This window comes from Rhinoderma darwinii, chromosome 6, assembly GCF_050947455.1.
Source record: "Rhinoderma darwinii isolate aRhiDar2 chromosome 6, aRhiDar2.hap1, whole genome shotgun sequence".
Taxonomy (NCBI): Eukaryota; Metazoa; Chordata; class Amphibia; order Anura; family Rhinodermatidae; genus Rhinoderma; species Rhinoderma darwinii.
In genome coordinates this window covers 14160904-14177234 of record NC_134692.1, presented here as the reverse complement: position 1 = coordinate 14177234, position 16331 = coordinate 14160904, and the positions used below count along the sequence as shown (strand labels likewise).

General features: G+C 42.3%; 2 protein-coding genes across 3 annotated transcripts in view; one reads left to right on the top strand and one right to left on the bottom strand.

The window, feature by feature from the left end:
- Positions 1-16331, top strand: part of MAP3K19 (mitogen-activated protein kinase kinase kinase 19) — a 39635-nt gene that overhangs the window by 21065 nt on the left and 2239 nt on the right. For both annotated transcript variants that reach the window (XM_075829197.1, XM_075829196.1), the window contains exons 9-13: positions 379-623; positions 2473-2507; positions 4826-6922; positions 9232-9375; positions 11094-11791. In XM_075829197.1, the coding sequence (XP_075685312.1) occupies positions 379-623; positions 2473-2507; positions 4826-6922; positions 9232-9375; positions 11094-11791 (3219 nt within the window). The remainder of the gene's footprint in view (positions 1-378; positions 624-2472; positions 2508-4825; positions 6923-9231; positions 9376-11093; positions 11792-16331) is intronic.
- CCNT2 (cyclin T2) overlaps positions 7554-16331 on the bottom strand; it is a 50958-nt gene continuing 42180 nt past the window's right edge. Inside the window, exons 10-11 of the mRNA XM_075829202.1 lie at positions 13512-13570; positions 7554-8179 (exon numbers count right to left, since the gene is read on the bottom strand). Of these exons, the coding sequence (XP_075685317.1) occupies positions 8066-8179; positions 13512-13570 (173 nt within the window). The 3' untranslated portion in view covers positions 7554-8065. The remainder of the gene's footprint in view (positions 8180-13511; positions 13571-16331) is intronic.

Below are 16331 nucleotides of genomic sequence, written 5' to 3'. Positions count from 1 at the left end.
GCCGGAAGGCACTGGGAGCAGAAAAAGCTAGAACAGGGTTTAGGGGGGTCCCGTTCTAGAGATGGGTGCGGGTCCGAGAGGCAGTCGACTACGGTATTGATTCCTTCAAAACAACGGAAACCTTACACAACGGTGATAAACGGAAAACATTTGCACCGGATCCGTCACCATTGAAATCAATGGTGATGCAAACGGAAACCTATGGTTTCCGTTCACGGGTTCCCCTAAATGAAAGCTCAGACAGAACGCATGAACGGAGCCCGGACGCAGATGTGAACAAAGCCTAAATAGAAGGTACATTTGCAAACTTTTTTTTGGACCTTGCAGCCTGCAGAATAGAAGGTTGACTTCCGTCTTGAATCTTTCTTTGTGTGACAGGAGAAGCTCCAGACAATGGTTCACAGATCCTCCCCCCGAGCACTCGACCCCACAATCAACCATTAAAAGGCATCCATCCCTACCACCGCTTCACATCAAGACAGGGGAAGGTGTCAGCAAACTGGAAAGGTTGGGGGTCGGACACCTGGTGCAGGAGTCATATTCCGAACCCAACATCTTACAATGTCACTTCGATCCAAACCCTCTCCGTGACATCAAATACATAAAGGGGCACATTTGGCAAAGTAAGTATTTCTTAATGTGAATAATATATTCGTACAAGACCTTAGAATGCAATTGCTGTATAGTGTTAGGCCGGGTTCCCACGTAGCGTTAACGCGGCAAAATTTCTGCAATGGAATTCCCGCAGCATTTACAGTGGCTGCGGAAAAAAACAACGCAGCGAAAACGTTAATAAATTGACATGCGGTGCGGAATTTAAATCCGCAGCATGTCAATTAATGCTACGTTTTCATTGCTTTTCTGTTGCAGGTTTTTGCTATTGAATTCACTGGGGTGCTTAAACCCGCAACAAAGGTGTGTGTGCGTGTGTCAACAGAATCGCAGCGACTCCGCTGAAAAATTCGCAACTCGGAGAAAAAAAATACATTATACTTGCCTAAAACTCCCTGCTTCTTCCTCCAGTCCGGCCTCCTAGGGTGACATTTCATCCCATGTGACCGCTGCAGCCAATCACAGGCTACGGTGATACGGTGTGGGAGGCACTATGGGATGTGATACTGTGTTGGGGCAACTATAGGGACATTATACTGTGTGGGAGGCACTATGGGATGTGATACTGTGTGGGAGGCATTATGGGGAGTGATACTGTGTGGGAGGCACTATGGGATGTGATACTGTGTGGGAGGCATTATGGGATGTGATACTGTGTGGGGGCAACTATAGGGACATTATACTGTGTGGGAGGCATTATGGGGTGTGATACTGTGTGGGGGCAGCTATAGGGGCATTATACTGTGTGGGAGGCACTATGGGATGTGATACTGTGTGGGAGGCACTATGGGATGTGATACTGTGTGGGGGCAACTATAGGGACATTATACTGTGTGGGAGGCAACTATAGGGACATTATACTGTGTGGGAGGCAACTATAGGGACATTATACTGTGTGGGAGGCAACTATAGGGACATTATACTGTGTGGGAGGCAACTATAGGGACATTATACTGTGTGGGGGCAACTATAGGGACATTATACTGTGTGGGAGGCAACTATAGGGACATTATACTGTGTGGGAGGCAACTATAGGGACATTATACTGTGTGGGAGGCAACTATAGGGACATTATACTGTGTGGGGGCAACTATAGGGACATTATACTGTGTGGGAGGCACTATGGGGCTTATAGCAGGTGCAGATTTTAATTTCTGTTGCACAGACAGCCAAAGATGCGCCACATATATTAATAGGTGTGCAACTCAATGTATTTGGCACATTTTCTACCAACGTAAATTAGTTGAGGGACTGGCATTTAAAACCGCCTGTCATAATATATCCCCCCCCCCCCCAATATCACTGCTTAGCTGCAGGAGGGGTCAGAGGTTATATACTGTGCAGCTATAGCGCAGACAGGTAAACACTTTACTGGTGGTCAGGGGCTTAACAGGAAAACATTGGACTAGGAGCAGAAGGGCTCCTCATGAAACACATTGGTTTTCAGGGGTTGATGCTACGTACAGCAGCACAGAGTGCTTCAGCAGCTGTCAGTCATCACACGGGAGGGCTCAGGACATCCCCCTCAGTAGAGTTCAGAATTACATTTTGCAAAAGTATTGGAAGAGATCAAGACAAATATCTTCCTGGCCAAGTCACATACAGAGCTGCTGTATACCTTGTTGGGAGCAGAGTCTTTGCTGCTATATACTGGTTAGTATTTGTTTTCACAATCGTGTGCCCGGAGTTTCTCTAATCTGGTGCCTGAGATCTCCAGCTAATATTGACCAAGGGTCCAAAGCTGAAAGAAAAAAAAGGAAGAAGCAGGGCATTGCGATCCAGAAAGCCACATTTCAACCTGCAACGTATGTATTCTTGAAGATCTTGCAGCCGTAATGTTTTTCTTGTTCTATTTTTAAGGGTTGGGTTCAGCCGAATCTTCAAGGGACAGCAAGGTAAGGCTCCCTAAAATAAGCTGATGTATTGACAGTGGATGCTACACCTTAGTCTAGTATTTTGTTTTCTGCAGGTTTAGATCTTAGAATACATGTATTTATTATCCCTTTATAAGTAAGGGCTGTCGTAGCAACTAATCACCTATTGTATTCATAACCTATAATCAATAAGATTGTAGATCTGAATATAGAAATACCAGTCTGAACTATATTAATTTTCATTATACACCGCGTTCCAAATTATTATGCAAATGTTATTTTTCGCTGATTTTCCTAAATAGTCGATGCCAATGACAGTCAGTATAATCTACAAGCCGTCAACCGTTGGAGTATAATGCGAATTTTATTGAATAAATCTCCTAATGATAAGTTTTTTTTAGAAGTAAAAACCTCAAAATGCTTCACATTATTATGCACAACAGAGATCAAAACATTTTAAAGGTTGTAAAGAGACTAAAATGATAATTTGTTGAATTTGCAGCATCAGGAGGTCATATTTACAGAAATCAAAAGCTCTTTCAATCAAAAAATTGTAACAGGCCACGTTACATGTTAACATAGGACCCCTTCTCTGATATCACCTTCACAATTCTTGCATCCATTGAATTTGTGAGTATTTGGACAGTTTCTGCTTGAATATCTTTGCAGGATGTCAGAATAACCTCCCAGAGCTTCTGTTTTGATGTGAACTGCCTCCCACCCTCATAGATATTCTGCTTGAGGATGCTCCAAAGGTTCTCAATAGGGTTGAGGTCAGGGGAACATGGGGGCAACACCATGAGTTTCTCTCCTTTTATGCCCATAGCATCCAATGACACAGAGGTATTCTTTGCAGCAGGAGATGGTGCATTGTCATGCATGAAGATAATTTTGCTACGGTTCTACTTTTTGTACCACGGAAGAAAATGGTCAAACTCTACGTACTTTGCAGTGGTCATTTTCACACCGTCAGGGACCCTAAAGGGGCCTTTCAGCTCTCTCCCCATGATTCCAGCCCAAAACATGACTCCGCCACCTCCTTGCTGACGTCGCAGCCTTGTTGGGACATGGTTGCCATTCACCAACCATCCACTACTCCATCCATCTGGACCATCCAGGGTTGCACGCCACTCATCAGTAAACAACACGGTTTGAAAATTAGTCTTCATGTATTTCTAAGCCCACTGCAACAGTTTCTGCTTGTGAGCATTGTTTAGGGGTGGCCAAATAATAGCTTTATGCACACTTGCAAACCTCTGGAGGATCCTACACCTTGAGGTTCGCGGGACTCCAGAGGCACCAGCAGCTTCAAATACCGGTTTGCTGCTTTGCAATGGCATTTAGCAGCTGCTCTCCTAATCCTATTAATTTGTCTGGCAGAAACCTTCCTCATTATGCCTTTATCTGAACGAACCCGTCTGTGCTCTGAATCAGCCACATGAGTTTAATTGAAAAACTAATAATTAAATGTTTATAACACTTAAATACCAATGTGCATAATAATTTGGAACACTGTGTACTTAGCTCAAATTTTCATCACAATAGAAACCTGGTTATATTCATGGAAAGCATTACAGGCAGAATGTGTTTAAAATGTTGCAGCTATTTTTTTTTTCTAAAAACATTCCTCGCGGCGGCCATATTGGGAAAAAAAAATGTACTTCCTGTATTTGTCTGTATAGTCAGTGCAGAAGGGTGTGTGCACTTTATGGAAACGGCAATGAATGGAAGTTACTGGACAGGGAAATGTCAATGCACTAAGGCCTCCCACAAACGAGCATGTTCGGTCCGTGATATACGGTCCGCATGTCGGCCGCATTTCCCAGACTGAAAACACTGCAGGGAGCCGGGCTCCTAGCATCATAGTTATCTATGACGCTAGGTGTCACTGCCTGTGTGTTTGGTCCGGGAAATGCAGCCAACGTAAGGACCATATATCACAGACCAGACATGCTCGTGTGTGGGGCTCCTTAGTCTCCAGGAAGAGATGGATTACAGACCCTTACCCCAGAGACCAGTGAGTGGTAGGCCAGCTACAGAGCTTCATCTCTGCTATCCATCCTGCCCTATATAAGCCTCTAGCAGTAAAACAGAGCTGTCCGTTTTTAAATCCCTTTCCTTTAATGAGATGACTGTGCTGACCATGTCCCAGCCTACACAGCAAGCTGAAAAGTGAGCTGAAGGAACAAAAAAAAATAGGTGTGCGTGTATTTCTGGATTTTATTCCTATAATGGATAGTGACCATAGTTTTCTGATTATGCATTCCCTTTAAAAATGCCACATTGTTTAGGAATGTAAGGGAACATTTGACTTTTTTCCATTTTCTCTTGTACTTCAGACTTTTCCACCTCTAAGTCATTCGCCTCGATGCCCTATGCCTACGAGACTAAGACCTTTGTCAAAGACCAGTTTGAGAATTAAAGAAACCAACATATCAAGAACTGGTCTACGTTCTGACAAACTTGCCAATTTGAGAGTTGAAGGTTCGCTTTCTGAAAATGAGCTTCAGAATTCATTACGAAACTCAGAGGACATAGTCTTGTCTAGAGACTTAGTTCAAATAAGTTTGGACAGTTGTGTGTGTTCTGAAAGGGAGCACAGCCATAGGGATGATCGCTCATCAAAAACCGAGGAGGATAGAAGTAGGATGGGTTCTGGAAGAAACGAGATTGCAGAGCATCTGGAAACTGCAAGAATACACAAAGGTTGTCGAGACCTGAAACCACTGCTGCATTCTAATGACGAAGCGCAATCAAGAAACTGTGTGGAGACGGCGACTTCCTTGCACATTGAACAGTTACATGAACACGGTGAAGGCTTCAGGAAACACAGACTGAGTGAGATGGAGAAGGAAGATCTGCCAGGCACAAGAGAAGACACAAAACTCGAGCTACATGACAAAATAAGAACCATTGAAGAAAATCTGTGGACTACTAAACCGACCAATGAAGACACCAAGAAAAGAGCCGAGCCCGTAAATGTGGACTCCTTAAAAACACCCAGAACGGGTTACATTCCTTTTGTTCACATCACATTCTCTGAGCAGGAACCTGAGGGAGAAGTTAACTATTTTCCAAGCAAACATCTCTTTACGAAACGAAAGGCTAAGGCAGGATCTCTACTGCACAATGTGAACCACAGTTTTAACGTACTTGCCCATAAAGAGAATGAAAAGACTACAAAACACAGGAAGACAAGCATGTCTGCTCCCGATAACCCAAAGCACCATAGACCTCTGTCCAACAGCAACCGACCCCATGGGAAAAGTGTTCCTTTACCCACGTTAGTATATTCGTCAGTGCCATCACCTTCCAAAGTATCAAAAAAAGTTGCCCGTTTGGCACAAGGAAGCACTGACCGAAGTAGCCAACGGTCACAAACCCAACTCTCCCTCTATTCACAGAAATCAATAAACTCTCCAAGTAACACTCCCATCCTTTCAAGATCAAAGTCTTCCCATGATTTTCAGAATTTCAAATACAGTGATATGTGTGTTGAGATAACATCCCAACAAGGTGATGGTCCAGTCATGTACCCACCTACTATCTATGTCGATGCCACCAACCTCTGTAGAGAAACCAACTCTGCTTCCTCTACTAGAAGTTGTTCCTCAAAAGGTTCTCGTGCAAGTTCCTCAAGAGACAGCAGTGCAAGATCTAAAAGGCCAAAACAGAAAAACAAAAAGTCTCCATCTGCTACAAGCCAATGTAGAAATTCATCATCCAAGCAGGAAGTTATAGAGAAGGTTCAAAACAAAACGGAGAACATGGTCATAATTTCTGGTGTAGACTGGGAAATCAAAACCAGAAAACAAGATGGAGACAACTATGAGGTCCCTTTGAATGGAATGATGGACACCAAGCATCAAAACTTTGAGTTATCCACCATCAACGAAGCCACTATAGAGAACTCCATCACTATTAACGGAACAGTCAAAGAAACCCTTAAAACGTTGCGAGAACTGGTGAGAAGTTCTAGCAATGTGGAATCTTATAAGCCTGAAAATGGAGATCAAGGTCTTCTTCAAGAAGTCAGTAAAAAAGAAGGTGTTCAACAGGACATAGGTCACAGGGACACAGACGAGAACAATGCTCAGGCTCCTAAAATTGAAAGTGCAACACCACCTCAGGACCTAAATGCTGCCGAGAAAAGTTCACAATTGGGGGACTGGGTGAAAGATGACCCTTATCAGAGTGAAACCGCAGATGAGCCAGAAGACCATGCAGATTCTACTTCCCAAAACATCCATGGGTCTCACAGTCTTGCAGGTAGTGAACATCTAACCGCTGACCTTATTTCTTGTCTGGAAAATTTAATATTGATTGATGAAGAGTCCACTGGTTCATTGGTGGATGACAGAGGAGCCGGTGAACAAAGTAAAAGCTATCACGAGACCCAAGATCTTAATGAGCGCGCTCCACCGTATATACAAAAGGTACGTGTCATTATACAGATATCAAAATCCAAACACAGGATATGACAAATCTGCAGAGGTTGCAAAGGTGCGCGCGCGCAATTATATGGGTGGGAAAATACAATTTCAAATGAGTGTGATACTTCTGTGTGGGTGGAAAAATGTATGGGGCCATACTGTACCTTTTGTATGCCTCAAATTTCATGGGGATTTTTCGATGGCATGCTCCACCGGATGACATATTACGGAGTATTGCTTCTAGTTAAGAATCTCTAAATACCGCGTTATACAAAGGCTGTATACGGTGGTTCACGGAGTGCCTATAGCTCGATTGTACAGAGTCGCAGGGACTTTAGGCTGGTTCCACACAGCCATAATATGGGCGCAGACCTCCAGCACTTCTACAGAACACTATAGAACCCATAGGTGATTTAGGTTTGGTTCAGTAGACCGGTGGGCCATGTGTTACGTCTATAGTATTGATGTTAAAATGCGCATGCCCATGTTATGGTTGATTGAATCCAGCCTAAGACAATTGTGTGTGAGGACTGTTGAATGTATGTCACAGACGGGGGTCTACACAATACACATCACTAGCCGCAATGCTTTGATAATGGTTTGAAGGAATGAGGGAAAAAATAAATAGGTCCGCAATTTGCCATTTTTTATTATAAGAAAGATCCAGTTTGTCATCAAGCGGAATTAATTGGATGTGTAAAAATTAAAGGGTTAATAGAAAACAAAAATGACAAAAAAAGGTTCTATTTCAATGTGTGCACTAGCAGACCAATACAAATCAAGATGACATTGCCCTGAATCTTATTCTTCTTTTTTTTTTTCCAGCCATGTTTTATATATTCGATCAAGTATGCGGGCTGTCGCGCCAACATGGATGTACGTGAAGAACCGCCTTATGTTTTCAATTCTGAAAACGGAGACATCCGACGTACAGTTTTGCGTTTCTTTTTTTTCTCCCCAGTCCGACCTGCAGTGAAGACTTTAATGCAACTTAACCGTAGGTTTTGTTTTTTTCTTAGGACTGTCAAAAACATATAAAAAAATAAATAGCCACACAATGTCTTTCTTTGGACAATTGATAAAAAAAAAAAAAAAGCAAAAAATTAAAAATCCTAAACCATTGTCAGTATAGTTTGTAAGTCCGCGCTACTGGAAGTAATTATTGCTTGCCGTCGTGAGATAGTGCTCCAGGGTTGGTTCATGTCCTCCCATTGGAACGGCGAGCCGTTCATTACCGTCCAAATCTTCGCTGCAATTCAGCTAGAGAGAGAAAAAAATATAAAATTAAATATAAAAAGTAAAAAGCAAACGTTATCGCGAGATAAAAAAATAACACTTGACATCTAAAACCACATATACATCAAGCAGAACGGTTAGCTGGACAGGACCATATTTTAGACGGTCAGCTGGTTTACTTTTATTTTTATGCAAACAATATATAAAAAAAAAAAAAAAAGTGTAAACAACTTCGCATATAGTCTCCCCTAAAAATATGATACCTTTTGTGTATACAGCTTATATGCACAGCCATGTGTCTCCATGGTAACAGACTACAAACACACCCGGTGTGTAGTCTGACACTGCAGTTGTGTCGCTCCTTTAGGCTGGGTTCACACGACCTATTTTCAGACGTAAACTAGGCGTATTATGCCTCGTTTTACGTCTGAAAATACGGCTCCAATACGTCGGCAAACATCTGCCCATTCATTTGAATGGGTTTGCCGACGACCTGTCATTTGACAGCTGTCAAACGACGACGCATAAATTGACTGCCTCGGCAAAGAAGTGCAGGACACTTATATACATTATATGCAGGACACTTCTATACATTATATGCAGGACACTTCTTTGCAACGTAATTTGAGCCGTTCTTCATTGAAGTCAATGAAGAACAGCTCAAGATTACGGGCGTCAAAGACGCCTCGCAAAATACAAGGAGGAGCTTTTACGTCTGAAACGACGGAGCTGTTTTCTCCTGAAAACAGTCTGTAATTTCAGACGTAAAAGACAGTTCTCGTGTGCACATACCCTTACATCAGTCCTCTCTGTAACCATGCAAACACATAGCTCTGCATAGAAGCTGTATACACAAAAGTGAAAAAAAAATTGAACTATTTGCAAAGAGGGAGGATAACGTCTGTAACGCTGCAAAACAAAAAAAATGGAAATTAAAATATTTGTCATTATTAAATATTTTTTTGATCATTTCAATTTTTGGCTTATTGGAATAATACACTATATTCGGACGTGACATTTTATCATGTGCTGCAGGTCTGATATGATGGACAGGGAATATTATTCTCTCTTTTCAGGCGAGTACAAACCCAAGTCTGACGGACCAGAACTCAAACACCAACAACTCCAACCCTACTGCAAATCAGCCAGGCCTTAACCACAACGAGCGCTCAATCCACTGGATCAAGGGAGAGGTGCTGGGAAAAGGAGCGTACGGCACGGTAAAGTGACTTACCATGGAGATTTATTCTATTATCATTATGGAAATGAAAGTCTCGGCCATAACAAAAGGATTTTGCACACATTGTATATCATTGCTTTAAAGCAAACACCTGTGATACTACTGATTAACCCTTAAGGACTCTGCTAGTGACCAGAACAGACACTTGTTTTATGAGGCAAAATCTAAAAGGACATGTCACCAGCTTAAAGGGGCTTCCAGGATTAAGGGCCGTTTACACCTGACAATATTCGGCCGGTGCAGCGAGCGCTGATCAACGAGATATCGTTGAGCGCTCTCGTTGATCGGCGCTCGTTTGCTCCCTTCACATGGAGCTATGAATGGGGACGTCGTTACTCCGATTGCTCGTCGCCATACATTATGTCGGCAGCGCGTCTCCCTGTTAACACATGTGCTGCCAGCAACGATATTTAACTTTTTTAAAACGATACGACCAGCGTTTACTCGTTCATTTGCTGATCGCTGCCCTTTTTACACAGGGCAATTAGAACGCTCGTCTGCACGATAATCGCCCGGTGTAAAACCCCCTTTAGAAACACAAAGCTGCTTTATCCCAGAAACAGCGCCACCCCTGTCCACAGTGTGTGTGTGTTGTATTGCATCTTTTATAGATGAAGGGGATGTCTAGTTAACAAAACCCATTTCCACACCCCCTATTAGGGAATCCCGCGTTAGAGGGGGTCCTCTGTTCAGGATCCTCATCTCTTGGCCAGAGTGGAGAGCGGTTACATAGGGCATCTCTCTGGAGGACCTTCCTGTCCTGTATTACATAGAAAATACATTAAATATGAATGGACACTGTGTAATGCTTCATTTCCCCTCTGGAGGAGCTGCAGGGAAATTGGACACTTATGGTCAGGTTACCCCACAGATTACAGCTGATAAATAGGGGTACAAGTAGGGGGACACTGATTAGCTTATTGTCAAGGGATTCTTCTAACAAGTAGTAATTGTTCAAAGCAGAGAACCCCTTTAAGTGACACATTGTGGTGAAGTCTAATGGAGCAGATCTCATAAGTAATCCTTGGGATATATAGTGATTGTTAAAGGTTTGTTTTTTTTGGGTTTTTTTAATCTTTGACGACCCAACACTTCTGTTTTACATTTTAAATCTACATATGTTCCAAAAACTTTTTTTTACTCGTTCTGTACAATTCTTGAGTTGCCTCAATTCTTATTCTCTAGTCCCATCCAGAAGTGCTACGGTAATTTTGCTGGCGGCTACTTGGAATCTGTCGACACGGTTGACAGAAACGCCCTTAACTTAGTTGAATCTCATCCACTCTAGAGCATTACATATTGGGAGATTGGCTTATTCACAAAATCACCCAACGTTACAGAGTATGATATAGACACTAAATGTCCAGCAAGTCACTGCAGCCAACAGGAAAGTAGCAGAATTGTGACCGCAGCTCTGGAGTGAGAGGACAATGTAACTCACGATCATTACAAAATAAAGCATTTCTAAATTCTATATAAAATAATTGCCAGCAGGGCTAACAATTGACTCCTCTCACAGCGGTCTCCTCAACTCTTTGGGGTTCCAGTGTTTTATATTGAGTTACTCATGTTTTTTTTTAAGGAACGCGCCCCTCTACAGATGTTTAATGAGAGGGGTCCATATACCAGGGACTATACATAGGACTACTTGCCTATTTTAGGGCTTAATGTGTGTTTTTTTTAACGAACTGGTTATAGGTCTACCGTGGTCTTACAAGTCAAGGAAAACTCATTGCCGCAAAGCAGGTGACACTACATGGCTCAGACCCAGCGGTGGCTGAAAAGGAATATAAAAAGTTGCAGGAAGAGGTGGACTTGTTAAAAACACTGAAGCACGTCAATATAGTCGGATACTTGGGGACAGCCTTTGAAGATACGGTGGTGACTATCTTTATGGAATACGTCCCTGGTGGCTCCATTTCCAGCATTTTACGACATTTTGGTCCACTGCAAGAAGTTGTGATGAGCAGATACACAAGCCACATCTTGCAGGGCATTTCTTATCTGCACAAGAACAGAGTTGTGCACCGAGATATCAAGGGAAATAATGTCATGCTGATGTCAAACGGGGTCATAAAACTCATTGATTTTGGCTGCGCAAAACGTCTTAATGGCCTCAGCATAAATGGGACCCATGGGGAGATGCTGCAGTCTATGCACGGTACGCCATATTGGATGGCACCAGAAGTAATTAGCGAGTCTGGACATGGAGAGAAGTCTGACATTTGGAGTATCGGATGCACAGTATTTGAAATGGCGACAGGAAAACCACCCCTGGCTCACATGGAGAGGATGGCGGCCATGTTCTATATTGGTGTCGAGAAAGGTCTTATGCCAACTCTCCCCGATCACTTCACCAGGAGAGCAAGAGAATTTGTCAATCTATGCTTAACCAGGTACGTAAACTTGTCAACCTTGAATGCAAAGGAGTACACTTATCATGGAGGCACTTAATAAATATAATTGGATTACTCATCTTGTACTGATCCTTGTATTATACTCCAGAGCTGCATTCACAATTCTGCAAGCATCAGAGCTGAAATCTCCCAGCATTCTCTGCTTGTTCAGTGTCTGCACAGAGCTTGCTCTGGAGATTTACATACTGAGAATTTTAGTCTTTACACGAGGAACTGCACATGTAGAAAAAAATAAAAATCTTTCCAAGAATGCAGGGCAGCAAAACTCTTAATGCACCTCTGGGCTATAATCTATTACGTAATACCATAATACAAGATCAATACACCAAAAGTAATCTTAAAGCGTACCTAACTCTTCAGAATAAGCGGTCGTACGTACGCGAAGAATAACACTTTCTGGCCATTAAATGTCTTGTATTCTGCAGACTCTCTAATTCTCAGTCGTATCTGAGCTAGTCGGTGGAACCTAACTGCTATCATGTCTCCCATACACTGCACACAGAGAAAAGGAGAGAATCCTACTCGATTATCTCTATGCCATATATAGAAGCAGCAGCATGGAGATCATACAACAGCAATGAGCTGTGTAGCTGAGAATCCAGCACTGGGGTGACTAATCTTACCAGCAGCCTGTGACTCCTCTCTCTCCGGACTTTGTTGTCCTGTTCCCCACTTCAAAGACTTCTATGGGCAGCATTTTTGTATCTTTCTCTTCCTGCTCTCCCCTCCGATCTCCATAGACTTATATGGGCAGTGTCGGTGTTGCTTTCCCCCTCGGTTCCCTTCTGCTGCTCCACCTTCTCATCTTCATCAATTTCTATGGTCATGGTGTCTCTCTCCGTGCTTCCTCCTCCCCCCTCCAAAGATTTCTATAGGCAGAATGTCTGTCTGACTCACTCTGCTCGTGACCCCCCTCTCTATAGACTTCTATTAGCAGGCAGTAAAGACACCTTCCTGTAGTCAGTCTTCTCTGCTCTGTAACTAGGCACAGATTGGGCTTGACAACAGGGGGTGGACAGCAGATTCCAAGAAGAGAGACAACTAGTGGCAGTAACGTCACAATTTGCATGGATGAAGTGACTAAATTTTAACAGTAAGTAAATTACAAAGTAGTTCTATATCAGGTATACTATTAGATTAGCATAAATTGTTTAAAAAGTTAGTGTCCATTTAAGTATTTGCAAGGCTACTCAACTTTTTATGCAAGTTATACAATGATTGAAGGTAAATATATGCTTTAAAGTAAAGTGTTAACCTTTTAGCACTTCTAAGGTACAAAATTCTGTGCCGATTATTTTCTTAATCTTTACAGAGGAGCTTAATTTTTTTTCTTATACAGAGATCCAAATCTTTTACATAGATTTAAAATATAATTTTATGGCTGCCTGCAGACACCACTAGAGGGAGCTCACAGCATACGGTTTATATAATCTAATCAATAAGACTGTATGTGGTGAGCTCCCCCTAGCGGTGACTGCTGGTAGACAATGTTTTTCATTTAACCCTGGTCTAAGTAGAGGATTTGGAGCAGAAAAACTGAGCCACGAGCTCCATAAAAATAAATTAAGTTATTGATCAGCAAGGAATTTTGTACTTAGATGAAAAAAAAAAAAGAATGGTGTCCAAGAGCAGACATTCACTTTAAGCCTAACTTCTCTGCAACAGTTACTCAGACTTAACCTAGAGGGTTTATACTTACAGGGAGTAATGGGGGAGGAAGCATCATGGAGGACAGAGGCTCAAACACTTCAAGATAACCTGAGGGGAAAAAGTACACCAGACATTAACAAGGGCGTTGTTGCGGAGCGATCAAAAACCTCGATCAATAGCTCAGTGTAGACATGCATCTTTCCAAAAAGTTTCCAACACTGGTTTCAGAAAAGTTTTTAGATCAGAGGATTTAAAGTGGAGACTTTACACCAAGATAGAGTAATCAGCCAGTACATGCAGTCAGTCCGCACTTTATTATCCTTCGGTAAACACAAAAACACATTACATATTGGACTCCATGTGCTGCAGGTGGAGAACCAGATTTGTGTTCAGATTTTCTTCCTTTTCGTTGTGCGTTACTGTAATCAGTGAGGTCATGGCTTTGACTTCCATATTCCCATGTCCCCCAGAGGTAGTGAGGGAAACACTTGGACTGCACACATACAATGGAGAGACCTGCAACACCAAACGCAGAATCACATCACTCCCTGTCCCCAGTGGGGCTTACAATCTAATTCCCACGATCTCAATGAAGGCCAATTGATCCACGGGTAGATTATGATGGAGAAAATCTGTGAGCGGAGGGAGAACCTGCAAACTCCCATGCAGATGTGTTAACAGCAGCCACCGTGCTGATCAAAAGTGCATTGTAGGAACAAAAAAAATTGTTTTAGGTTCTCTAACTTTAAAGGCTGTGTAAACCTTTGAAAAGGGATTCCTTTTTATAAAAAAAAAGGCAGCGTGATTGGTGCAACTTTCCAATTTGTTTTTACTAAAAAAATAAAATAAAATTACTTTTTGAGATACAGCTGCTTTATATTCTCTATACAGAGCAGCTGTATCTTTCACCAAGACCTGAAACAGTCAGTCCCGCGGACCTGACTGGTTCAGTGTCAGTGGATCCTGCGTGTCTGACAGTCAGGATCCACCTGTAATTGATCACATCTAAGTTATGAACTTAGATGTGATAGATTACAGGTGAATCCTGAGTCAGACACGCAGGACCCACTGACACTGAACCCGTCAGTCCTGTGAACCCGACGGGTACAGGATTCAGCGAAGGCTACAGCTGCTGTGTATAGATAATACAGAGCGTTTGCACCTCAAAAAGTAAAAATAATTTTAAATAAAAACTAAATTTGAAAGTTGCATCAAAACGAATACGTTTTTCTTTAAAAAAAAAAAAAAAGCAACGTTTTTGGAAAAATTGGGGAACAAAAATAAGTGAGGTAGACCCCAGTCAGCTAGGTATAAAATATATATCTACCTCATAAAGACAAACTTGTTACGAGTTATCCTCCAATATAGCGCGGGAGAATCACTGCTAAATTACAAATAGAAAACAACCATCTAAACAGAACACGTATGCTGTCAATATAACTTGGGGTTTGGATGACCAACACTAAAAAAAATAAAACAAAATAAATGAAAATAAGGTATTTATCCCTGGAGCAGCGCTACCTCTTGTTCATGGGCTGCATCTGGTATTGCAGTATGAACTTGAATGGAGATAAGCTGCAATACCAGATACAGCCCATGGTTAAAAGTGGCGCTGTTTCTGGAAACAAAAAAAACAACTTTGCTCTGATCATAGAAAACCACATGGACATCCAAATTCTTCACCTTTTGAAAGGAGATAACAGCAAATAGAGGAGACGAGCAATTTGTTACAGTATTTAGAAAGATCCCTATATCCATGTTAATTATTCACCAACATTAGGGGAGATTTTAGCATACGCCTTACGGTGCAGGAACCAGACCCTGCCGCGCGTTTGATTTTTGTCCCCGTACCAATTGGTTTGCACGACATGGCCATGGGTGGGACAAGCTCTCTTGATGTCTATGGATGGAGTTTCAGAATGCGCCTGCACCCCCGGTCACTAAAGTTCAACCGTTATATGAACAATCATCCAGCGCACAACTATCAGCCCGGATTCCCCGAGTATTGCATGTCATGTCTGTGCGTAGTTGCGGTCATACATCATCATCCGCTGCTCGCACATTGTCCTATTTGCCAGAGGCAGAAATTTAAAGGCAGTTGCATCCCCCCTCTAGCGGTCTATGGCTTCATTCACACAACCGGGTGTCAACTCTGTTATGAAAAACTGGGAAAGCAGGCAAAAATAGGACGTCCTAATAGGACGGCCCGTTAGACCGTGTGAAGAGCGCCATAGAAGTACATGGATTTTAATGCAGCCACGTGACGACCGTTAAATAAAAAAACAAAAAAACAAAAAAAAACGGCCATCACTTGGCTGATCATCTGTCATCTTAATAGGGCCTTAGTGGCTGCCTACACTGCAACCCTTCATCCCGGCCATGGGGTGAGTTTTGTAAGGGTATGTTCACACTCTTAAAATACGGTTGAAAATACAGAGCTGTTTAAGGGAAAACAGCTCCTGATTTTCAGCCGTTTTTGAATCAAACAAGCGTTTTTGCAGCGTTTTTACTGTTTTTCTATTGAGTAACAAGAAAAAAAAAAATCTGCTCCAAAAACAGCTCAAGAAGTGACATGAACTTCTTTTTACGGAAAAGAACGCCGTATTTCCCATTGATCTCAATAGGCAGATGTTTGTAGGCGTTCTGCTTCCGATTTTTCAGCCGTTTTTCAGGACGCTTACGGCCCAAAAACCGGCTGAAAATAGCCCGTGTGAACATACCCGCATAGGTCAACCATCATTTACTTCAGCACACATTTTGAGGCGATCTCTCGTACTTGTTCTTACCGCAAAACTGGCCTTGTTGCCCATAACCAATCAGAGCTCAGCTTATATTTCTTAAACTTGTCTGGTAAAATGAAAGCTGCACA